General features: G+C 34.1%; 2 protein-coding genes across 2 annotated transcripts; one reads left to right on the forward strand and one right to left on the reverse strand.

Moving 5' to 3' along the window:
* The first annotated feature begins 5,867 nt into the window (after positions 1-5,867).
* Positions 5,868-11,929, forward strand: garnl3 (GTPase activating Rap/RanGAP domain like 3). The gene is made up of 3 exons (XM_073841073.1): positions 5,868-6,494; positions 7,044-7,161; positions 9,192-11,929. Exons 1-3 carry the CDS (start codon positions 6,413-6,415, stop codon positions 9,340-9,342), a joined length of 351 nt encoding a protein of 116 aa, XP_073697174.1. The 5' UTR covers positions 5,868-6,412; the 3' UTR covers positions 9,343-11,929.
* Positions 11,930-14,484: 2,555 nt separating this feature from the next.
* ptges (prostaglandin E synthase) lies at positions 14,485-21,132 on the reverse strand. Its single transcript, XM_073841052.1, has 3 exons — positions 20,953-21,132; positions 20,584-20,666; positions 14,485-15,589 (listed from the first exon to the last, which is right to left on the reverse strand). Exons 1-3 carry the CDS (start codon positions 21,058-21,060, stop codon positions 15,340-15,342), a joined length of 441 nt encoding a protein of 146 aa, XP_073697153.1. The 5' UTR covers positions 21,061-21,132; the 3' UTR covers positions 14,485-15,339.
* Between the last annotated feature and the right edge of the window lie 5,495 nt (positions 21,133-26,627).

Below are 26,627 nucleotides of genomic sequence, written 5' to 3' on the forward strand. Positions count from 1 at the left end.
AATTTTAAAGGCAGATTTTTACTCCTGAATGTAAGAAAAACCAGACGGTTAATTATTAATTATGGCTTATTGTCAGAACATGATAAATACTTTCCAAACAATGATCAATTGAGGTAGAATACAGATTAGAATATTACTAGTAAAATCTACATCAATAGAATACAATATTATTAATATTAATAGAATATATATAAAACGTTTTTATAAAAAAAAAAAAGAACTGTAATATGATACAACACTTGTAACATGGCTCTGACTGTAAATGCAGAGTGATTTTTAATTATATTTATCATTCAACAAAAATATGAATAGACAAATCTTTTCAGCATGCGAATCCCTTTGTGCAGCTGATTTAACACATTTTGTATAAATAAAAAAATATATAAATATAAATAAAATAATGGCTCAGGGCTCTACGCTTACTTTTCTTGCTAGGAGCACTTGTGCTCCTAACTTAAAAAATTTAGGAGCGCAGTCAAAATTTTAGGAGCACATTCTAAACAATAATCAAACCTCTGATAAAAAAATTTGCCTTCCTATTACGAGGTGATATTTGACTCCTTAAAGTGATTTACAGGGGAATTTTGTTTTTTACCTTTGTTTTTACCTTTTCTTATGTTTAATGAGGCTCAGAGGTGACATGAGTGCAATCAAAATCATAAATTCATGTTGAGATTAATGTTTTAAATAAAAAAATTTGAATACAGAAATATTAAAGATTTAAATAACTGAACAGATCTGCCAGCAGGTGGCGCCAAGACACTGATTCGATTACTGAATCATATCATTCATTTGATTCGTTCGAACGGATGGTTCATTCGGGAATAAAGCAAGTGGCTGTCTTTCTGAATGGGAAATTGAATCATTTCAACTCGATTCGTTTAAAAAAAGCACGTTTCATTCATAAACGAAACACTGCTGTGTTTGAGTGGAGATGCGAGCAGTTGTGACTTGTTTCAGATTACTTTTGACGACGAAATAGAGCAAAATCAGGCTATAGTGTTGTAGTCAGTCAATGTAAGTCACTTAATAATAACTTCTTGTTTATTTAACTGCTGTGTTAGATCAATATCTCGTTTATAAACTCCCTTAAAAATGATTAAAAGCTGTCACTCATCTTAGTTCGCGATATCACAAAGCTCTATTATAATCAACCACGCTCTCTTTACTGCACAACCAGTCTCTTCTTTACACTCTCTCTACACTTTATTTAGGAAAGGATTCGTGAGATTTGTCGGATACATTACTCAACGTTGCAAAAACATGTAGAAACCTTTGAAGCTCCGCTGAGCGCAAACACAAATATGCTGATCGGGTCAGTCGCACATGGTGCTCCTAAATATTTTTTTACAGTCACACGTACTAATTTTTAGTGGCAAATGCGAGTGAAATGGTCGCACTGTAGAGCCCTGTGGCTGTAAACTAAATACTGTGTGCGGCATCTGGAAGTGCAGGCTGCAAAATGCCTGCGCAGCGTTACGCATAGTGAGTAAACATTATGGAGCGCTTATCGAACTGTCATTATCGTTTTATCGAGAGAAAAAAACTATATCGTGATAATTATCGTTATCGAATTATCGCCCAGCCCTACTAAATATCATATTTTTTCATTTAGTACTGCCCTTCAGAATCTACAGAAGATACTTACATGTTTTCCAGAAGACAAAATAAGTTAAATTTAACTTCATCTTCATCTTCAAATTTAAAACGTTTTCACCCCCGGCTTTTAATGCATTGTTTTTTCCTTCTTGAAGCATCAGTTAGCATTTGAACCTTCTGTAATAGCTGCATATGAATCCCTCAGTTGTCCTCGGTGTGAAAAGATGGATCTCAAAAGAATACAGTCATAGTTGGAAAGGTTTCAAATACACAAATGAAAGAATTTGTTCGACCTGAAGGATTTTTTCTGAAGAACAGCAGGTAGTTTAACTTCAGGACAAACAAGCAGCTCAAGAATAACACTTAAAAAAAATGGATGGATCACAGCTTTTTAAACAGCTGTGTTAAGAACACAGTATTAATGGGGTAATGGGGGTAATTTTTATACATTCAACTGTTATTTTCTCCTGTGGACTATATGTAAACATCTTTTATGTGAAATATCTTATTTAGGTCAGTACTAAATAAAAAATAACATTCTTTTTTAGCCCTCTTATTTTGGTAAAATAATTAACATTTTACAGATTCTGCAAAGTGTATGTAAACTCTACCTAACTTCTGCTCTTACTCTACCCAAACGATCCAAAAAGTGATTTTTACGTAGAAAAATTCTTTAAAATAAGCAGACAGCCAGCACTGATTAAGTGGTCTCCTCTTTAAACACCTGCCCTTCCCATGTGGTTGCCCTAGTTTCTGAAGAACAGGTATTAGAGACTATCTATTCACAATTCTGTTAGTTGTCTCCATGATGTCAAGTCATAAGTCAAGACAAGACTCAAGTTAAGTCTATGTTGTGCTGCAGCTGTACAGACTTCTACTGTAACACATAATTTTAAAGTTTTTTGTTCATTTTCATGCACTAAGCAAAGAGTCTTAAATTAATTTCTGTGGTAATCTATACAGCATTAAAACAAACTACTAATGTCCTAGCCAGACAGACTTTTCTGGTAGTGGACTATCAAATTTCCCAAGAATCCCATTCCTGTTTAATTTAGTGGGCTTTACTTTGTCTGTTGTGTTGAATTTACCATTTTACCTCATCTGGCTCTGAATGTTTCCAACAGTTGACAAATGTAAACACATAAGATTAGGCTCTGATCTCAAAAAAGTAACTGTCAGGCTGTGAATAAATAACTCAACCAGAGTCATCAGATCAAGACTGAGTCACAAGTAATTGCAATGAAGTCTAAAAACAGACTCCAGAACAGACTCCGGTCTGACTCAAATCCAAGTCATGAGTCTAAAGCCCACACTTTGAAGAAAGAAAAAAAAATGCTATAAAAAAAACAGCCATGCTCTAACCAGACATGATGTGATAAGTTTTCTGATCTGAGCAATCTCTTTGTCTGAACATGAAAAAGCAGCGTGGCACAGTCAAATAGTGGGATTTTGGAACACTGGCACAAAAAACAGAAATCAAATGACAAGACAACTCAAGTGAACATGGCCAAGATGGTTACCAATGTTGCAAAACATATGGTAGGGAATTAGATTATTACTTACACTACCAATTAATGGTTTGGGGTCACAATGTTTTTTTTTTTATTGTATTCAACAAGCATGCATTTATAATTCGCTATTTTAAATTGTATTCAAATTCAAATAAGATTTATATTCCACAGGAATGATGGATGTTCCTTTATATTGCTGTATACTTTTTAGCAGTTTTGCGGTTTGTATCTCAAAAATATTAAGCAGCAGAAGAAGAAGCAGAAAAAAGGTTTCTTGAACACCAAATCAGCATATTAGAATGACATATTAGAATGGCTTTGCCATCACAGGAAACATTTTAAAATATGTTCAAATAGAACTTTAAAAAAAAAAAAAAGTGTAATAATATTTCTGTAAATTACTCTGTTTATTACTCTATTTTTGATTAAGTAAATGCTACGACGGTGTTTTAGTGCCATGTTAAACAATAAAAAATAAAATAAAAATTACGAGATTAAAGTCAAAATGTTTTGAGAATAAAGTCGAAATTACGAGAATTGAATTGTAGCAATAAATGTTATAATATTTTGAGAGTATATAGACTGCTCATGCAAATGACCTGGATTGGGAGCACCAGAATTATTATTTGAAGATATGTGGGATTATTAGCAGAAATCATACCATGTGTTATACTCTAAATAATATTTTGACGTTTTTGATTGCATTTATTAGGCCTATTTGTAGTGCACCAGCCAATAATAGCAATAAGCTTTGTGCTTTTGGTACTTTTAATATGAAACAAAGTCTCAGCTTTCAAAATTGCAAAATGTAAGTGTATTTCAGGCTCTTTAATATGGCAGGACAGATCACAGGATTCATGTAAATCAATTGTCTTTTCCATTACAATGAGACATCAGTTTCATTAAATTATACTGTTTTCTTCATGAAAATTCCACCATCTACTCCGCAAAAACGTCTGTGGCGCCCAATCTCTATTCCTGACATGTATTTAATTAAAAACAACAATAAAATGTTCTAAACGTTGAAGTGGACTCCAACTCATTAACATAAGTTATATTGTTGTCTTTTCTGAGGTATATAAGTGACTATTCACAAGCTGTTTTATTCACGGTATAATACAGTAAATAATTGGAAATAATATTTAATGTCTTCAATTCATTATTTGAATGTAAATTTTACTTTATTCTCAAAATATTTTGACTTTATTCTCGAAACTCTAACACTTTATTATCTTATCCTAAATTTATTCTCGTAATTTTGTGATTATTTTTTAACGTGACGCTAAAATTAGGGCTGCACGATATATCGAAAAAATATCGTTATCGCGATAACAGTATACGCGTTATTGGTATCGCAGAGAGTTGCGATAAATGATATTTAAATTATGTGCCAAACATTTGTGCATTGCATGCAAAGGTTGTCCTTATTTGACCAAACAGATGGGGGCTTCTTAACACCCACCTCCCAAGTAGGTGCTATAATGCTATTGGCTAGACCGGGCGAAAAGGTGAACCTGGTGGCTCAGAGCAGACAATGAAAAATAAATACGGCAGGAGTATGCAGGGAGAAAATGACAGCAGCGATTAACTTGTGCCTAAAAAGAACTGTACGTCTGAAATATACATGGCTCAAAATTGCGACCGTTTATGCTCCCAAAATTTAATCTGCGCGACCTCAAATTATATAAGTTTCGCGCAATCGTTAAAACGAAAGCAAAAGTAAAACGCGCACTCGCATTCAAAAGCAATTTTAATACCCCACGTTTGGAGAGCGACTCAATGCGCGCAAATTAGGCTACATAAAATATCTAGGCTGTCATTAGTATGTGGGCTGTTAGAATTTGTCTATAACTCTGAATCATACTTAAATTATTTGCACTTGAGACTTGAAAGAGTTGACTACTTTAATTATGGCTGCATTTATTGTCTACACGTCTAAGAAAGAACTGTGTCGTTTATTTTTTTTTGTTATTTCTACTGTAGATTGTTTAAAAATGCAGTGGTTGTCTCTAATTTAAATGGCTGTACCTATAATAGAGAAAATAAACATCTTGTTCATGTACTCATATTTTCATTCATTCTTGTCCCTTGCTTAGAGCGTAAAATAAATATATAAAAAAGGCTTTCAGAATCAGCCCATTTGATTTGCTTGGCAATCAGAATCAGCCATGAAGAATCAAGATCTGTGCATTACTAAAAAGAAATTGGGTGCTCCTAATTTTTTTTTTTTTTTGATGCTCCTATACCTTTTTGAAGTTTAATAGTAAACTTTTTGTTTAATAGTATTTTTTGTGTGTGTGCAATAATATTTATTTTTATTAAAAAAAGGCAAAAAGGGAAATATTTTGTTTAAAAGAAACTCTTGAGTGTACATGCTACATGTAAATAAAAAGTAATGTCAGTGTTTTAAAGACAAAATTTTTGCAACTTCATTGACTTTTTTTGTTGTTGCCTGAATTACATTTAATTTGGATGACAGACGAATATCTATTACCTGTTTATTTTAGTATGATCATTACATATGTAAATGATTTAAAAATAATAATAATTATAATTATTATTATTATAATTAATAAAATTATTTTAAAAAGCATTTCTCTAAGGAAATGTTATATCGCAAGAAACACCAATATCGCATATTTTCCCAATATCGTGCAGCCCTAGCAAAAAAGCCATCATAAAATGCTGCCTTGGTGAGCATAAAGGACTTACCAACTCAAAAACATAAAAAAATATATACATACTGACCCCAAACTTTTGAATGTTAGTTTGTTTACTAATAGACTGTTGCATCAGAATTATATTAAACTGTGTTTTAGTTATTCCACAAATGCACACTTAATGTAGGCTTGCCTGTGGGTAGATACAACAGTTGTTTTCATTCAAGCTAATTAGTCTAATTACAGTATCATGGATACAGCAGTGACTGTGTGTGTTGAGTGCTTTGCTATGTATGTTTTTAAACAGAAGGCTCTGTGTGGACATACAGTGCTTTCACCTTATTCTGTGCAAACTAGATATTAACATGCTTAGCAGTAGATCTGCACTCAGACCGGCTATTAACTCTGTAGCAGTTAAACTATTCATTTATTTCTAACATCTCATTCTTTAGTTCTGTCTCTCTTCTTTTTTGCCCCTTTCCAACCATCCCTTTCTTTCTTCAAGGTGAAGCTCCCTCAAAACACATCTATAAGATCCCGCTGAGCAACCTAGTTGGACGGAGCATAGAAAGGCCCCTCAAGTCTCCGCTGGTCAATAAAGTGCTCACGGCACCTGCCCCCAGTGTGATCGGCCCCGCTCCCATGATCGCAAGCACAACCTCCCTCTCGCTGTCTCGCATGGAGATCAAAGAGATCGCCAGCCGCACACGGAAAGAACTGCTGGGTGAGCGTCTCTGTGTTTGTGTGCTCTTGAACTGAAAGCTATCATTACGTTTGTGTGGCGCAGTGGGAAGCTGGCAAGAAATGTAGCGAAAGAAATCAGCCACGGCGGAAGTGCCGCTGGAGATGTGTTTTTAGGGTTGAACATTAGAGCTTCAAGTTGTGCAGCTCAGTACCATTTATTATTAACCTTTCAATTGTGGGTGATAAAAAAACACTAATGATTCTTGCACACTGTATCTGTTGTAATGCTTGTTCTGCAGTTAAACTGAGATGAGACCGACATTTTTATTATGAAGTGTTGGAGTGAGACATCTTGATCACACATTAGATAAGCTGCTAGATTTACTAGACTGCCACACTTCACACGCTAAATACACAGACACACATACAAGCAAGAATGGCTGAGTGGACTATTGAAAGTGCGATTGCACCTCCTGGAGGTGCAATTTAATGTCATCTTATAATTTCAGCTTAATATGTTGAATTATGATCAGTACTATATGAATTTTTGTCTGTCTGAATTTGTGTATTTACTCTGTACCTGTTGTAGGTCTGACTGAGGAACCCAGCAGTAAGGCAGACGGCAACTCAGTGAAACAAAGAAGAATGAGCAAGAAAACCAAGGAGGAAGAACAGAGAAGAACAGCAGAGATCAGCACCACTGAGCAGTAAGTGTGTCTCTGTGTGTTTGTGTGTTGGGTGGGTGGTAGGGCTGGGCAATACATATTGAATATTCATGATAAATTAAACATTTTTTTTTTAATTAAACAAAGTTGGTAAGTTTAATTCATTTTCATAAATCAGTCATTTTCATAAATTGTCCATTTCAATTAACTGGTTCGAAACGCTATATTTTTTTAATCAATTAGTTACATTTTTTGGTTAAATATTTTTTTTCCCCCAGAAAAATACATTATTAATAATATTTTTACAGTTTTTTTAAAAATAAACAGTTATTCCATGCTTTTATAATTTTAAGAATTTTACAGATTTAACAGATTTTTACAGTTACTGAAAAAAATACCTACACTATATACAAAGGTTTTGGGTCATTATTTGTTAAAAAAAGTACAGTAATATTGTAAAATATTATTACAAAGTAAAATATTTTATTTGACTTATTCCTGTGATAGTAAAGCTGAATTGTCAGCGTTACTCCAAAATACAGTAATACTGTGAAATACTATTGCAATTTTTAATACTGGTTTCCTATTTTAATATACTTTAGAACAGAATTTATTTCTGTGACACAGTGCTGAATTTTCACCGTTATTACTCCAGTCTTCAGTGTCACATGATCCTTCAAAAATCATTCTAATATGCTGATTTGGTGCTCAAGAAACATATCATTCTATTATTTATTTTAAAACTGTGATTTTTTTCAGGATACTTCGATGAATAGAAGGTTTGAAAAAACAGCATTTATTTAAAAATAAAATAAATATAAGATTTATTATTCATTTGATTAAAAATACAGAAGAAAACAGTAATACTGTGAAATACTTTTGCAATTTTTAATACTGGTTTCCTATTTTAATATACTTTAGAACAGAATTTATTTCTGTGACACAGTGCTGAATTTTCACCGTTATTACTCCAGTCTTCAGTGTCACATGATCCTTCAAAAATCATTCTAATATGCTGATTTGGTGCTCAAGAAACATGTTGCATTATTATTTATTTTAAAACTGTGATACATTTTTTCAGGATTCTTTGATAAATAAAAGGTTTGGAAAAAACAGCATTTATTTAAAAATAAAAAATGTATTATAAACATAAATAAAATAAATAAATAAATTATAACATTATAAATGTCTTTACTGTTCCTTCAGATCACTTTAACACATCCTTGCTCAATAAAAAACAATTCTTGAAAAGAAAAAAAAATCTTTTTGACAAGCTTTTGAATGCAAGTGTGTTAAAAGGCTGAAAATATAATCTAAGCTATATATATTTTTTAAAGCTACACTGTTTTTAATGTCTCTTATGTTTATCAAAACTGTATTAATTTGATTAAAAAATACAAAAAAACAGTAATTGTGAAATATTATTGCAATTCCTAATATTGATTTCCTATTTTAATATAATTTAAAATATTTCTGTGACACTCCAGTGGAACCTGATACTTTTTTCTCTGATTCTTTGGTGAATAAAAAGTTAAAAAGAACAGCATTTTCAAAGTAGAAATCTTTTCTAACAATATAAGTCTACTTATTATCACTTTTTATCCATATAAGACATCCTTGCTGAATAAAAGTATTTTTTCTTAAAAAAAAAAAAAAAGCTTTTACTCACCCCAAAATTTTGAATAGTAGTGTATATTGTAATACAAAATTTCTATTTTGAATAAACACTGTTCTTTTTAACCTTTTTTTTTTTTATCAAAGAATACTGAAAAAAGTATCACAGGCCCTTTCTGAAGGGCCTGAATACTGGTGTAATGATGCTGAAAATTCAGCTTTGCTTCACAGGAATAAATTATATTTTAAAGTATATTAAAATAAAAACTGTTCTTTTAAATAGCAATAATATTTCACAAAATTACAGGTTTAGTTAAAACATTACAAATCGTACTGATCCCTAACTTTTGAACAGCAGTGTATATGTCGCCCAGTCCTAGCGAGTGAACGCGTATTTTTTGCATGTTAGACGCAAATATGCCAGTGCTGTATACTGACTATAAGATATCTCCAATCAGAGTGGGAATGGAGTCTGTAGATGGAGAAACTGATGTCCAGCAGCTTTGCTCATCTGGCTCTGAGCTGGAGCCACGAGACGATAGCCCACCCACGGCCAGCCCTTTTACCTTCTCCACATCTTTTGAGGAGGATATTTTGGACCTTAAGTGATGACAATCACAGTCTGTGGATCACAGTGCACCTCTCACCTTACTACCTTTTTACTTTTTATCATTCGTTTTACCATGTTACGTTGAATTTTGTGTTCTCCTCAGTCTGCCCACTCATCTGTGCGTGCAAATGAATCCCCAGAGCTTTAAACTTGAAGGAGTTTACAGTGTGATGTCGTCAAAATGTACTCCTGGTGGATGTGTGCATGTTTGTGTGTATGATCCAGTGTTTACTCTATAAGAAAGATAGAAATATAAGAGAGTATCAGCTATCAGTTCAAAGAAAAAAAGAAAAACTGACCAAAAGCGCCCAGAATCTGAATTAGTCGAGGTTTGATTTAGTTTATATGATTGATGAGACACATTCTCCATCAGCATTGGGACAAATTTGTAGCTTTGTAGCAAACTTGTAGCCATATGAACAGAAATAGGATATTTAAAAAAGGTTTAAGCCACAATTTAAGGTCAAGGCAAAATATTACTTTTACTCCAAGACCTGAATGAACGATTGACGCTCCTAAAAACAACGAAGCATATTTTTTAACTCCTTATTTTGTGTTTTTAAATGTTTTCTATGTTTGTGATTTGTACATTGTGTGATTATATCAAAGTTGTAAAAAACTCTATATGCATCTCGGACCAGATGCACATGAACATACAAATGTAAACATACATATATATAAATATAAATATATATACCTTTCTAGTTCTATTGTATTATGGAGAAATAAAACTCACTTCGTGTGTATATCAATGTTATGGTCTAACCTGCCTTCCCCCTCACCATGCTTTTAAACCCTGACATGCAAACCCTCTGCAGAAAGGGCAGGAGTCTCCCACAAGTGCCATTTTCTACTGCAGCCGTCAACCACTAGCACCCTCTATCGGACTGACCATGGATTGCATAGGTCATGAGGCAGAAGCAAACAAAAACCATAACAAAACACAGTTTTGATCACTACATCTGGTAAACCTGCAGCTGTTTACTATATGCTAATAGTATGAGCTTTGATCCACGAACATTCGCATTTACAGGCACACAGTCCAACGCATTCTTTAAGTGCTGTTGCTTCTTGAAAAGGGCTCTGGATCACCTGCATGCCTCCCTTCAATCCCACTATGAAATAAAAGGGATTTGATGTATTAATGGTTTAGAATTAGGATGTATTATATTTACTCTTCTCATGGATTTGGTACAAATTGAAAAAAAAAAAAAAAAAAAAAAAACACTCTAGGAATTCAAGCCAGGGTTACTTAAGACTAAATCTCTGACTCTTGGTTATACAGCCAAAAAAAAAAAAGGGGGAATATCCACCAATGTCTTTGTCTTGTTTTCTAGTAAAATCTAAACTATCTTAAAACAAGATGAGTTTGAAAAGCAAATTAATAAATATTAAGGCCTTTTCTATTTCCTTTTTTTTTTTTTTTTTTTTTAAGCATAAACCTCATATATGTGACCTTGGATGGTCATAAGTAGCACAGGTATGTTTGTAGCAATAGCCAACAATACATGGTATGGGTTATAAAAATAAAAAATCATTAGGATATTAAGTAAAGATCATGTTCCACAAACCTATTTTGTAAATTCTGTACTGTAAATATATCAAAACCTAATTTTGATTTGTAATATGCATTGCTAAGAACTTCATTTCACAACTTTAAAGGCAATTTTTTCCAAATTTTTAAACCCTCAGATTACAGATTTTCAAATAGCTGTATCAAGGCCTAATATTATCCTATCATATCAACTGAAAGCTTATTTATTCAGCTTTCAGATTATGTATAAATTACTCTTATGGCTGGTTTTGTGGTCCAGGATCACATATTTCATAGAGGATGTTTAGATATTTTGTCTGGAAAACAACACAAAAATACAGAAAAAAGTTTTTGCTGTGTAATAAGAGAATGAGAATATTGATTCTGCTGTTTACAGTTCAAACTCAGAGATGTTTAAAGAATGTCATCAAAGTGACACCAGAACACAAGAGCCTCAGGAACAGCACAAGAGGAGGTGTAAGTATTAATCTGCTTAGCTGAATGCATGACCCCCCCCCCAACTCTCAACCTTTTTTCCATCTGAATGTGAACCACTCAACACTAGTAGCAGTCTGGACTAAAAAGGGAAATTTTAGGAATATTTTTGTAAATGAAAAGTTTAACATATTATTTATTTGCTATTTGTTGTCTTTGAAGGGAATGGGTGAGCCAGAGACTGATGGAATATATTTTTCTCTTCTTTTTTTTTTTCTTTGGCATACTATCTTGTCGTCCCCCTCCCTCTGTTTACTCTCCTCTAACTGTTTTTGCAGTGGTTTTGTATCTATATCGATATTAACTGTTTAGACTGTTGCAGAAAATCTGTGATATCGGAAATTAAACAAAAATGAATTTAAAAAAACACCAAGTGTCTTAAAATATTGTATTGCCATTGTTTTTAATGCCAAGTACTACTTGTAAATGTTTGTGTTTCAGATGTGGCCTCAAAAATATTACTATTATTATTATAGCATTTATTTGAAAAAGTGCTGTAGCCCACTGCTGTAGTTAATATTGTTTATTGATATGAAATAAATATTTATGAAATTTGACCATGTAGTTTTGTGTTTTAACGAGCGCTAGTAGACTACACACATGCTTGAACATTAATATCATATATTGACAAATATTATTATTAAGTTGTGTGGTCTCACAATGTTGCAGCAGAGTCCGCAAAGAGTTTAGAGAGTCAGCAAGTTCTTCATTGCTGTCAACATGAAAGGACAGTAATGATTTACAATGACCTATAGGTGGTAGTGTTGTTGAATCAAACTCTTGAGCTCATTCAGCGATTTGGCCAATATAACACATAGGCCTTAGACAAATACAGAAAAACACTGTTTTTTTTTTGTTTTTGTTTTTTAAATGAATGCTTTCATTGAGGGTTGTTGGAAAATAAAATAATTAATGAATAATCATTAAAATATCAATGACATTTTAATGGACCATCAAATTACATCATTAAATGTAGCCTTATGTATTATGCCTTGTGTATGTCTCATATTTAGAACTCAAACTCAAAGGAATTTTTGATTCCTTTGTAATTTTTGATAGAAAGGCCAACATCAACAGAAGTGACACAGTCTGCTAAAGTACAGAAAAAGGGAGATACTTAGAAGAATTTACCCGGAGTTCCTTTTCAGTGTGAGACTGCAATCCTCGCCGAAAATTTCAAAGAGAAGAAATGCGCGCGGCTGTCTTCTCGACGCAGACGCGGCGAATTTCCGAAACGTAACGAAGCTGCAACCTGATTGGTCCCTATCTTTACCCCTAACCCTAACATGAGCTTAATCGCCCCGTGTTACATTGTCTTTGTAATATATAAATGTGCAATAAAAAAAAAAAGAGCTTAATCGGTTTAGACGCCATATTAAATTTAAAGGGATAGTTCACACAAAAATAAAAATTCTGTCATTAATTACTTACCCTCACGTTGTTTCAAACCCACAAGACCTTTGGAACACAAATTAAGATTTTTTTTAAGAAAATATATTTTAATCAAAAATTAAATGTTCCCAGGCACAGAAACATGATATCAGTAAAACAGTCCATGTGACATCAGTGGGTCCATCAAAATTTACAAAAGCTACGAAAATACTTTTTTGCACACAAAAAAACAAACCAAAAAAAAAAAAAACGGTTCTTCTCTAAATCATAAGTATCTCTGCGCTTATTCAATGGTTTGTCTGAATACTGGATTCTGATTGGCTGGCAGGTATGCAGTAAAACCGTTTAAAGGAGTAGTTCACTTTCAAAACAAAAATTTACAGATAATGTACTCACCCCTTTGTCATCCAAGATGTTCATGTCTTTCTTTCTTCAGTCGTAAGAAAAAACATTTCAGTATTTCCCTCCATATAATGGACTTCTATGGTGCCCCCGAGTTTGAACTTCCAAAATGCAGCTTCAAAGGGCTCTAAATTATCCCAGCTGAGGAAAAAGGGTCTTATCTAGCAATCGGTTATTTTCTAATAACATTTACAATTGATATACTTTTTAATCTCTACACAGTGTACACACAGAGCTAGACAAGATGAGCATTTGAGGTTAAAAAGTATATAAACTGTATTTTTTTTTTTTTTAAATAATCAATCATTTTTCTAGATAAGACCCTTCTTTCCTCAGCTGTGGTGGTTTAGAGCCCTTTGAAACTGCATTTTGTAAGTTCAAACTCGGGGGCACCATAAAAGTCCATTATATGGAGAGAAATCATGAAATGTTTTCCTCAAAAAACATAATTTCTTTATGACTGCAGAAAAAAAAGACATGAACATCTTGGATGACAAGGGGTTGAGTACATTATCTGTAAATTTTTGTTCTAGTACTTCTGAAGTAGTATTTAGATGTCTTTAACAGACTCTTTAATCTTGCTCAGAGGTAGTTTAAATGCATTCACACAGCAACAACAAATGTGTAGACTGAGGTGGATATGAGCAGACATAATTCAGCCTGGGTTTGATTTTTGTGATTTTACACTTAATTTTGAGCAGCTGTTTTATTTTTGCCCTTGTTTATAACAGGATATGACAGTTTATCACAGTATTTTTGTTTCTCTTTTTGTTGAAGGTTTCTCATGAACATCTCTGAGCACACAGGTATGTATGCAGACATTTACGCGAGGGAAAATGACAAGCCAGGGCATGTTTTAGGTGACTACATATCATTATAAGTTCACATGCAAATTTGAACAGCCACTTCCCTTTATATTCTCCAGCAAGATATTTTTTTGTTGCCTTTTCGCAAACTTATCCAGATTTACTTCCACCATTAGTGGCAGTGGCGTTTTCATCCAACCAATCAAGACTAAGCCAGCATGTTTGTGGTATCAGTAATAGTGCTGGAGGTCTGGTTTATTTTAATGTTGAGCAAAAACATGCCTTTTTTTGAACTCGTCTATCTTTTCCTGTCAGTCTTTTTCCTTCCCTTTTTGTACCGAGAAGTAACAATGGGGTCTACAATAATATAATTGCCTATTTGGCAGCAATTCTTAACCATCTCCTCTGATTTTTCTTTCTCTTTTTCCCTTTCTCTCAGATTTCTTGTTTTTAAAGTATCCAGTCTTCTGCTTTTCATTTCTTAATTTGAGTCAATCACAATTACACATACAAAACCTTTCATTATTCCTTTAATATAAAACTATGATTTTCACATTATCTCTTTAGAAACTGTAACATCACTACAAAAACTATATAATATTATAAAAAAAATACAATAAGTTACACTAAAACAGAAAAAAAAATTTAAAATATATATATATAACAAAAGTGCTGTGTGGTGAATTACCACACCAGTAACATAGCGTTCTCGAAGACAAAAACCAAAGTGAACGCACTTGGCTGTTCCCGAAATGCTTTAACCCCAAAGCCTGATGGACAAAGAGGAAGGACAGTGTTTGCGCAACGGCGTATGATTAACGCTTCAATAAGTTTGAAAAGCCTGTGCAGGGCTTATGGTCTAATAACAGAGGAATTTTTACAAGTTTGGAAAGTTATTGTGAAACAGTCATGTGGCCTCCCAACTGACCTCAGCAGTTATTGCTTATGTAAGCTTTGCAGTATGAAAGTAAAAAACTGGTGGTCACTGGACCAAAAGTCTTGTAAGCAACGGCTGCACTATAGACTCAAGGTCCATCCAAGGAGAATGAGGCCTGTTCCATCAAATATCTAAATATGCTGAGTACATGCAAACCCAACTGTAAAAATAAATCACATTAAATAACCTTCATTTGACGCTAATACAACAATACACAGCAAAACACAATACAAACTGTAGTGTCCTGTACTAAAATGACAGCAATGAATGTTGGGGCTATTAATTGTCAGTCATGAATCACCAAGTCTGATGTTAAAGTGAAATGTGAATTCTTTTACTGTTGAGATGCCGTAAGTCCGTAAAGCAGCGTTCTGCATCACAGTTGCAACCAGAAGTCTTGACCAATCACAGAAGTCCATTATTGAGAGGGTCATGCGAATGAGGCTACTTCCATGAGGATCTGTATTGCCATTGAAACGCAAGGCACCTGAGCGATGACATACGCGAATGAACGTGTTGGCGCTTTGAGCGCCAACAGGTATGCAACGCTGTGGAGAACTCGACCCAGGAAAAAGACCAGAAAATGCAGTCGTGCTACTGCATATGAGGGGCCTGTCATGGAGTAGACGGCTCCGAGAAATAAAAAGGGGAAAATGTTCTCCATGTCATTGCAGTGTGCTCTGAAAGAAAAACACACACAGAAACAGTGGAACAAGTTAGTGCAGGTAAACCACAAATAAAGGTATTTTAATTTGAAAAACATTAGGGCTGTCAAATGATTAACAGTGATTATTATCTGCAAAATGTTAATTATTTGACCAAAATAAGAGGGATCGTACAAAATGCATGTTATTTTTATTTAAAACTGACCTGAATAAGATATTTCACATAAAAGATGTTTACATATAGTCCACAAGAGAAAATAATAGTTGAATTTATAAAAATTACCTTGTGCAAATGTTTACATACACTTGATTCTTAATCCACAGCTGTATTTTTTTTTGTTTAGTAATAGTTGTTCATGAGTCCCTTGTATGCAACTATTACAGAAGGTTCAAATGCTCACTGATGCTTCAAAAGGAAAAATTACGCATTAAAGGGATGGTTCGGAGTAGATTTGACTTCATTGCTATGCACTCCGAAGCCCATGTAAATACCCCATCCAAAGTTTTTTTTACCTTAGTCAAACATTGAGGGAGATATCAGAGTTTTTCGAATGGCTTGCTACAGCCGTACATGGTACATGTGATGTATCTCGTAAATTGCACCACTACACGTGCACGTAATCTTACCAAACTTCTACAGTAGTGTAAATAGGGTATGTACTCACAAAACGCTGCATCGGAAAATTTGTAAGTCCACCATGAGTGTTTTAAAAACAACTTTTACCCGATCCCTACTAGTCTCGTCACTTCCCTGGTTTGGGAAAAGCACGTAAAAGTCCACCTACTACGTCTGTGTGCATGTCAACATAGTAGGTGGACTTTTACGTGCTTTTCCCAAACCAGAGAAGTGACGTCGACGTGTCGCCATTTGTAGTTTTTGAGACTAGTAGGGATCGGGTAAAAGTTGTTTTTAAAACACTCATGGTGGACTTACAAATTTTCTGATGAAGTTTGAAGTTTGGTAAGATTACGTGCACGTGTAGTGGTGCAATTTACGAGATACATCACATGTACCATTTACTGCAGTAGCAAGCCATTTGAAAAACTCTGATATCTTCCTCAATGTTTGACTAAGGTAAAAAAAACTTTGGATGGGGTATTTACATGGGCTTCGGAGTGCATAGCAATGAAGTCAAATCTACTCCGAACCATCCCTTTAAGAGCTGGGGGTGAAAACTTTTTGAATTTTAAGATCAGGGTACATTTAGCATCTAAATATCTTCTGTAGCTTCTGAAGGGCAATACTAAATGAAATTTAGGCAAAATAAGAAAAACGTATACATATTCACCCCCCCCCCCCCCCCCATCATTGCATCATTGAACATTTGAACCTTCTGTAATAGTTGCATATGACTCCCTCAATTGTCCTCAGTGTGAAAAAATGGATCTCAAAATCATACAGTCATTGTTGGAAAGGGTTCAAATACACAAAAATGTTTAAAAACCAACGAATCTGTGGGACCTGAAGGACTTTTCTGAAGAACAGCGGGCAGTTTAACTGTTCAGGACAAACAAGGGACTCATGAACAACTATCACTTAACATAAAAAACACAGCTGTAATTCATTCATTCAGGTAACAACACAGTATGAAGAATCAATTAAGTACACTCAAGTATATTAGGTAAACACAAACTTTTATTTTGTATGCGATTAATCGCGATTAATCGTTTGACCGCCTTAAAAACAGTGAGTATTAATGTAAAGGAAAGACAAGGCAAGTAAAACTGCTAGAAAACATTGACATATTATATATAAGTATTTGGTAATATAGGTAATGTTATTCTCTAAACACTTTGAGCCTTTGGGGTATTTTGAACATTCCAGAATGTGAAAATACCTATGGAAAACTGCTTTTCTCAAGACCCAAGAACTGAGGAATGTACACTCAAAAACATCTGGCTTTGATCAGGACTTCAACTGTAAACTGTCTGGCTCTGTCTAATGGCAGCTTGCCTGGACTGTAAACGTTGCCAACACCACACAATCTTGCAATGTAAATTTACTTTCACTCTGATTCACTCTGACAGTGCGTCATGGCAGTGGATGTCCCGTGAACAAATCAGCAATAGTAAGTTCTAAGTACTTCCTGTGCCCGCTTAAAAAAATGAATCATTCTGTGTTGACATTCATACCACCATGAACACATTAAGATTATATTTCCCATTAATAACTTTGGAGAGGCGTTACATAACAGTGCTTGGAAATCCTGCATGACAGATTCTTCCTCATCTCTTTGTCGCAACAAGGACTTTCCATTATAAACCATTTCCTGCTGGGACTTAATTTTGATTTATATGTTAATTAATCATTTGAAAATGTTCTAACTTTAGGTCCTAAAATAAAATCTAATTGGCTGACATTTTACAGTAGCTGATAAACACACACTTTGCAACTAAACCCCTACACGATTTTTGCCACGATTTTTCGCTGATTTACAATCTGGAGAAGTTTACACTAATTGTTAAAAGTCAGAGTCAGTCTGTGAATTTGAGTCGACAGATTCCATAGAAAATTGTGTAGTGTATGATGCCCACAGACTCTTTTTTAGCTTCAGACTCAGATTCCACCCAGTTAGAGTATATCTAACATGTTTGATATTTTCAGCCGATTTTAGAACACGTATTGTTTTCATTTGTCACGTTTCTGCGTGAGTTTGTTGTGTTCAGACCAATTTTAAAGTCTGCTAGTGTGTGTTCCTCAGTCATTTAGTGTATAATGACCAGTTTTCCTCTGTCACTATTTACAAAGTTGGTATGATTTTCAGACTTTAAAAGTCTGAGATTTTCTAAAAGCAATAGCTAAAAATACTTTGCATGGGTCAAAATTATCAATTTTTCTTTTATGCCAAAAATCATTATGATTTTAGGTAAAGATCATGTTCCACAAAGATATTTTCTACCGTAAATATATCAAAACTTAATTTTTGGTTAATAATATGCATTGCTAATAATTTACTTTGGACAACTTTAAAAGCGATTTTCTCAATATTTTGATTTTTTAGCACCGCCAGATTCCAGATTTTCAAATAGTTGTATCTCGGCCACATTATGTGACCCTGGACCACAAAACCAGTCATAAGGTTAAATTGTACAAAACTGAGATGTATATATCATATGAAAGCTCAATAAATAAGCTTTCCATTGATATATGGTTTGTTAGGATAGGACAATATTTGGCCAAGATACAACTATTTGAAAATCTGGAATCTGAGGGTGCAAAAAAATCAAAATACTGAGAAAATCACCTTTAAAGTTGTCCAAATTAAGTTCTTAACACTGCATATTACTAATCAAAAATTACATTTTTATATATTTATAGAAGGAATTTCACAAAAAATATTCATGGAACATGATCTTTACTTAATTTCCTAATGGTTTTTGGCATAAAAGAAAAATCAATAATTTTGACCCATACAATGTATTTTTGGCTATTGCTACAAATATACCCCAGTGACTTAAGACTGGTTTTGTGGTCCAGGGTCACATATTGTCTTATCCTAACAAATCATACATCAATGGAAAGCGTAATAATAAATAATCTCAGTTTCAAGTCTTTGAAATGTCTTGTATATTTACATTTAGTTTTTTTCCTTCTGTAGGCTTCTCAGATCTTGAATGCGTCTGAATGTCATTGAAACCATTTTTGTTGACACGTCAGCATAAAGTTGTTGATCCAAATGAGAACCATTAGCCATTAGTTCTATTTAACACTGTCTTCCTGTTTCTGTTTGCTTAGCTTTTTGTTAGCCTCAGGGTTGTAGTGAAATACCTTTGTGAATGCATTGCAATTAAGGTCAAATAACGGTCTTGTCAGGACTTGCTCCTGCTAGCCTACCATATCTTACCAATCTGGCAACCACAAACTACCCTTCTCAGATCCTCAAGATCACATCAGTGAATATCTTTTTTGTTTTATTTACAGGAAACAAGAATTTTTTCAGTGCCAATATTGAGTGATTTCAGAGCAGTCTACTGAAAAAACATCTTTATCATTTTCAGATTGTGCAGATGTAGAGTGGGCTGGAACTGGGCAGAGCAGGCAAGTTTCCCAAAGATAAGTTAGAAACCGCCAAACAAAAACAAGGTACCCTGCAGCTCAAAGTAATGAAAGTTTCCTAACAGGCAGCCAAGTCTATGATTGTTCTAGAGTGTGCAGTCTTATAATACATCGTCTCTCTTTCTCTCATGCTCTTACATGGGAAATACAGGTATTGAGAAACCTAACATGGACACTGTGTACCATCATACCTTTTGACTTAAGGTATTACAAATGGGAAAATGAAGATATCTTAGCTACATGTCGTCTAACATTCTTCCTATTGTGGACCTGTGAACTTTCACACATATCTGTCACACCTGTACTCTTTTTTGAAGAGTTTGACAGTGCTAAATAAATAGCTAAAGGAAATCTGCCAGACATCCTGCAGTTTCTCCACCTAAATGGGCCCACTGGGAATATGACTGAAACTTAACTTTCTCAATAGACACAAAATGTTTTTACAGACAGGAAACATTAATTTTGAAATATTTCTGAGTCAGAAAATTGAAACCATGTGAACAGAAAAAATTTAAAAATGCTGGAAGGTAAATGGAAAACATCTACATGGAAATAGAGCTAATAGTAAATAAAAAAGCATAAAAAAGTATGTTACATAAAAATGTAACATAAAACCCCTATTGTACATTCCCTGAAGTACATATCATCAAATATTTCTTGCAGGAACTTGTGGCAACAAACTTTCGATATATATTTTAAAATATGATATTTGTACAGTGTAGAAAGGTTACTTTATTATAGTACATTTAATATTGTTTATTATGCTATTTTGTTACTGTTACTATTCTTTAATATGTGTAAAGCTGTTGTTGATGTTATAGTAATTCATTATTAGTGGCATGCAATATGTGTAACATGGCAAAAAAACAAACATTTTTTATCCATGTTCGTGCAGTTGCAGTCTAATTAGAAGCATTGCAAAATAAAACGACAAGTGTGTAGTAATATTTACCTCCTACAGCGTTCCACATATGGATCAGTGCGGCAGAACTGCACACCTCCGTGTCTCTCGGCGTCCTCTGGATTAGCAAACGCCTGTCAAATACAAGTTTACATCTGTTTTACAACACAAATGTAGATGTCAAAGCTATTTATTAAAACATCTCGGACCAACTACCCTAATAATCCAGACAGCTGCAGTATGCAGAATGTACGGAATTCTATTCAAAACAGAAACATTCCACACGCTCGACGCGACAAAAAAATGCTTCCATTGTAAATAAGGAACGCAACTTAGCAGTGATTCTGGCACGTCAATGTGTTTGATGCAGTAGTATTAAAACAATTTTTATAAGTATGTATGAAAAGTTTCACAATTTACCTTTTTTCTAAGTCTCACTTGCCCCGTGATGATGGCAATGATGTACATCTTTAAGATTAGGAGTGTGCTGTAGAAGATGAAGCACAACAGTACATCGCTCCCGAGCATCTTGACTTCGACAGACTGAGTCTGTGTGTGTGTATGCGCTATGATGGAGAAGTGTTTGGGGAAGGTTTTATACGCAAACCCCAGACCGTTTAGCCCAGCCTATTCCCCAATCACTACCTGGCAAGAAACTTTCACTGACGTGCAGACTTCCGTTTTTCCCAGCCGGTTTTTTCCTGCCCGTGACACACTGTCCCATATGTGGACAGGGTAAAACATCTGGATAACTCCGGTCTTACTTGCATTCACTTTAACCGCAGAACTTCCCTACATTTCAATTGGAACACAAAACAGCGGGAATTGCCTCATTTTTAATGTTTGGGAATTCCGGAGTCTTGCTGATGCTGGAAAATGTATGGTAGGCTTTAGCTATTGGTTTTTAGTAATTTTTAATAGATATTAGTAGTTTTGAAAAACACATTATAGAAAAATATAATCCAAGAAATCATATGTTTGTTTCTGAGGGTCTTTGAGAACCCTGTCAAAAGTAGGCTAATGTAACATTATAATGTTTACAAGTTGAAATTGTTTGCAATCAATTCTTATATACCAAGATAAACCACAAGATATCAATATGTTACTTCATTGTTTAATATACATATATACACTACCGTTCAAAAGTTTGGGGTCAGTAAGACTTGTAATAGTCTTTAAAGAACTCTCTTATGCTCATCAAGGCTGCATTATTTGATTAAAAATACAGAAAAAAACAGTAATATTGCAAAATGTTTTTACAATATAAAATGTTTTTTTGTTTGTTTGTTTTTTAACATACTTTAAAATAGAATTTATTCCTGTGATGAAAAGCTGAATTTTTATCAGCTGTTACTCCAGTCTTAAGTGTCACATGATCCTTCAGAAATCACTCTAATATGCTGGTTTATTATTAGAATGATCAATGTTGGATAATATCAACAGTTGTGCTGCCAAATATTTTTTGGAACCTGTGATTTTTTTTTTTTTTTCAGGATTCTTTCATGAATAACAAGTTTAAAAAGTACAGTGTTTATTCAAAATGTATTTTTTTTATAATAATGTAAATTATTTATTATTAACTTTTAATAAACCTTTAATTATTATACATCCTTGGTGAATAAAAGTATTAATTTCTTTAAAAAAAAGAAAAAAAGATATATATATATATATATATATATATATATTTTTTTTTTTTTTTTTTTTTTTTTTTTTTCAAGCTCATACAATGGCTTTGAAAGTCTCTACTCATTCAGGAATTGAAGGTTAAATTGAAAACACTCAAAATTTGAATTTTTTTTACAATTTTCGTAAGTGTGGGAATTTAAATAAAACAAACTTCCTATAGCCTCTAAATAGCTGTGTCAAAGCAAACTGTAGGCTACTTCTCAAAAAATTAAGAGAAACACTTTCGATCTACAGAATTAGTGCAAACTGCTGTCCCATTAACTTTAAAAAGCATTTAAGTATTATTCAAAACTTAGATGTTTACTATAATCCTTCTATTGTCTATTGAAACCCTCAATAATATTTAAAGTATCAGTAAGCTTAATATATAGTCATTATTTATTATGTACTTTTAACTGGTAGGTGGCTGCCTGAATCCTAACACCAAACATCATTATTTCAACTTATAAAAATTATATTGAAATAATTTTGGTATTTTTTCCATTCTTGTTTTTAAAAGTATCTTTTTACTTCTTTTAGAAGGTGAAGTTCAACAAAATGTATATTTATTTTATATTGTCTTTGTAAATTATGAAACCTTATTTAAGTAGACCATTGTAGACCATTTGTAGACCATTGGCTGAGATTGATTTTAACTATACCCCTACATTTATGATCAGGAAATATTCCTCTCTCTCTCTCTCTCTCTCTATCTCTATCTCTATCTCTCTCTCTCTAGCATCTTTGAGCTAGCTTCAGAAATATCTCAAATTAAACCGAAACAGTCATGACCTAAACATGTCATTATTGTTTCGGTAATGACAAAATGGAACACATAATCCTTTATTTAGGGGAATTAAATAACATTTTATTACAGTTATGCAAACTTTTAGTGTTTTAGTATGTTTTAGTAGTGTTTTAGTATGCAAGCTTAGTATGCAAAATTCTGCAATGTGATGTGGCCGTTACCAAAGCATTACTGTCACTATTGAAAATGTGCAGTCACAACCAAACATGGAATGTTTTGTCCAAAAAACAGTATACTAAATTATCAACTAAAATGTTATGATAGTTTTTGGTTCAATGTATATTCAAACTAATGAATCCTTAACTTAAAATCAGTAAGATCAACTTTTGCCTTTTACAAAGAAAAATTGGATTCAAATTGCATGTTTTTTTTTTTTATGCAAACGTGCACTAGCCAGCTTCATCTCTAGACATTGCGAAACATCCCTGTTCCACTGCCCTACATTTTGCGCATATAAAAGCAAAAATGCCTTATTTGTGAATGGCCACAGTAGGTCTGTATCCATCTTATTTTCCCCTTTAGTAATGTGTCTGGCTTCTGGTCTCATCCGCTTCTAGCTATTTTCAGCTGTACTAAAAAGCTCATTTTGCTGCTTGATACTGCAAACTGGTAACCATAATATTTGAATATATTATCTTAATTACGAACATCTTATTGTTATTTCTTTACAACGGCTAATGAACCGGAAGTCTTGCACATCCACAGAAAATGGCTTACGGCTCCATACAATGCAAGTCAATTACCAACATTCTTTGAAATATCTTCTGTTATGTTCTGCAGAAGAAAGAGAAAGCAAAGGAACGGTGAGTAAATTATAACTGTAATTCATTTTTGGGTGCATTTTAACTGCAGCAACACAGCAAGCAATTAACTGCTATGAAACCCTTGTGATAAGATTCAACTCTAATAGCTTTAGCAATACCGCTTAATTAGATCAGAGTTGGCTGTTCTGAACCCTAACCCCTAAATTTCAACTTATGAAAATTATATTGAAATACTTTTTGTATTTTTTTCCCATTGTTGTTCTTAAAAGTATGTTTTTGATTCATATTTATTTTCTTTGTAAATTATGAGAAAAAAATAAAAATACAGGACACACACTCCTGTATTTTTCAGTGTACGTTTTAGTCCTACATTTATGATCAGGAATTATTCCTGCAACCCCCCTTTTTGATTAGAAATGACACAGACATCTCCCAGAAGATAATAAGACGGTGTACAAGAGGCATCATTGTGGAAAAAAATTTCCACAAATTATCTTTTATTTACATTTGAACAAAGAGTGGCATGTCCAAAATTATTCATACCCTTCTCAATAATCAATAGAAAAGCCTTTATTGGCTATTACAGCAATCAAACTCTTCCCATAATTTATGACCAGCTTTTTGCATGTGTCCACTGGTATTTTTGCCCATTCATCTTTATAGATGAGCTCCAACTCTTTCAGGTTGGAGGGTCCCTTTGCCATCACCCTGATTTGTAGCTCCCTCCACAGATTCTCAATTGGATTTTGCTGTGTTTTGGGTCGTTGTCATGCTGAAATATCCCCAAGGCCCAAGGCAGACTGCCTGATGATGTTGTTGAGAATTTTGATGTATTGCTCCTTTTTAATGGTGCTGTTTACTGTGATTAGGTTTCCTGGTCCACTAGCCAAAAAACACCCCCAAAACATTAGGTTCCCACCACCATGTTTGACAGTGGGGATGGTGTTCTTAGGGTTGAAGGCTTCTCATTTTTTACGCCAAATGAAGGCTACATCATTGTGGCCAAACAATTAAATTTTTGTTTCATCTGACCATAAAACAGAAGACCAGAAGTCTTCTTCTTTGTCCAGATTAGCATTTGCAAAGGCCAAGCGGGCTTTTGTGTGCCTTACCTGGAGAAGTCCTCCCAGCGGTGTGCAGTGTCCATTGGACTATCTGCACTAAGATGTTACCACCAGCAGAGCCCAGATTCATCAGGATGGCCTTGGTGGTAATCCTTGGATTCTTTTTTACCTCTCTCACTATCCTCCTGGCCAGCACAGGTGTCACTTTTGGCTTCCGTCCATGTCCTCTGAGATTTTTCACAGTGTAAAATGTCTTGTATTTTTTAATAAGACTTTGTACTGTAGCCACTGGAACTTCAAAACATTTAGATATGGTCTTATAGCTCTTTTCTGACTTGTGAGCAGCCACAATGTGCAGCAGCAGGTCCTCAGTAAGCTCCTTTGTCTTAGCTATGACTGTCCACAAACCAACAACAGAGAGCTTTTGTTTTTCACCTGTTGAGTTGATTAAAACAGCTGTTCCCAATGAATCACGGTATAATTAGGATGCTTTAGAACAGCTTGGACTATTTGGAATGGTATAGAACTTTGGATTTTCCCATAGACTGTGACAATTTGCAAAGGATATGGATAATTTTGGACATGCCACTTTTTGTTAAAATGTAAATAAATGCAGAGAAATATTTTTTTCCACAATGATGCCTCTTGTACATCGTCTTATTATCTTTTGGGAGAAGCCTGTGTCATTTCTGGAAAAAATTGCTGGTTGAATAAAAGTAACTTCAAGTCAGAGTTTGCCAGGGGCATGAATAATTTCGGTCTTGACTGTATTTATAATATTAGTAAAGCAACAGCATCATTTTATCACAATGTTCATTTTTAAGGTTTTTGTTCCTCACACTGACAGTTTTTGGAATTTGACAACTGCATGCACTTATAGGCGTTGGTCTCGAAATGTATAGTGTCTGGAATACTGTCTGTATGAACGTGCAACGGGAGTCACGCCCGTATTCCTGAGCAGTAACCATAGCAACAGTGACCAAAGTAATATCAAAGATGGCAACGTCCATAAACCTGAAAGTATTATCACTCTCTGACACAACAAGAGTTCATCAAGCCGCAAGTTCATTCGTCAAATGGACCATTAACCATCAGCAGCGTTTCAACTGACAGGAGCAGCTCCGGTGGAGACTGGATATAAAACTTTCAGATGACACACAGCTAATTTTTCTGTCACTGTAAGTTACCAAAAGTGTGTTTGTGTGGCAGAACGGCTCTCTCGTACTGTATGACGTGACGGATAACTAGTTGTCCAGTCCTGTTCCGTTCACACAGCGAGTGTGTTCCAAGAATGCAGTTGTGAGTCCTGAAAATTTACGGGTTTGAGTTTGGTTATAGAATGTATTTGTCACACCCGTACAAATAAGGCAGTTGTATTAAGGACTCAAATACAGTATTGACAACCGTATTCTGCTGCTGTGTGAACATGGTCTTTTTTAGCTACATTAATGAATTTGTAGAATGCACATTCCAATTTTCAAACCAGAGATATTTTGTCCATAATGATAAAAGAAATGTGATCCTAAATGAATAATGCTGCTCAAATTGTGCAGGAACTGAACTGCGGAACATTGCGGATGAGAGCACAACCCCTTTCCACACAGTCAAGACAAGAACCTCATTAGTTTAATTTGAGCAGACTAAGCATATTTCATTGTTACACTGTCACATTGTGAGTGATGGAATTTGAAGCCAAAAGAATGGCAATATTTGGCACAAGGTGTGAGTAACCCACAAAAGTCTGAAACCAAACATGTGTCAACAGTCTATTCCAAGATAGTCCGAGGAGGAGGA

The sequence above is a fragment of the Garra rufa genome, chromosome 5 (assembly GCF_049309525.1).
Source record: "Garra rufa chromosome 5, GarRuf1.0, whole genome shotgun sequence".
NCBI lineage: Eukaryota > Metazoa > Chordata > Actinopteri > Cypriniformes > Cyprinidae > Garra > Garra rufa.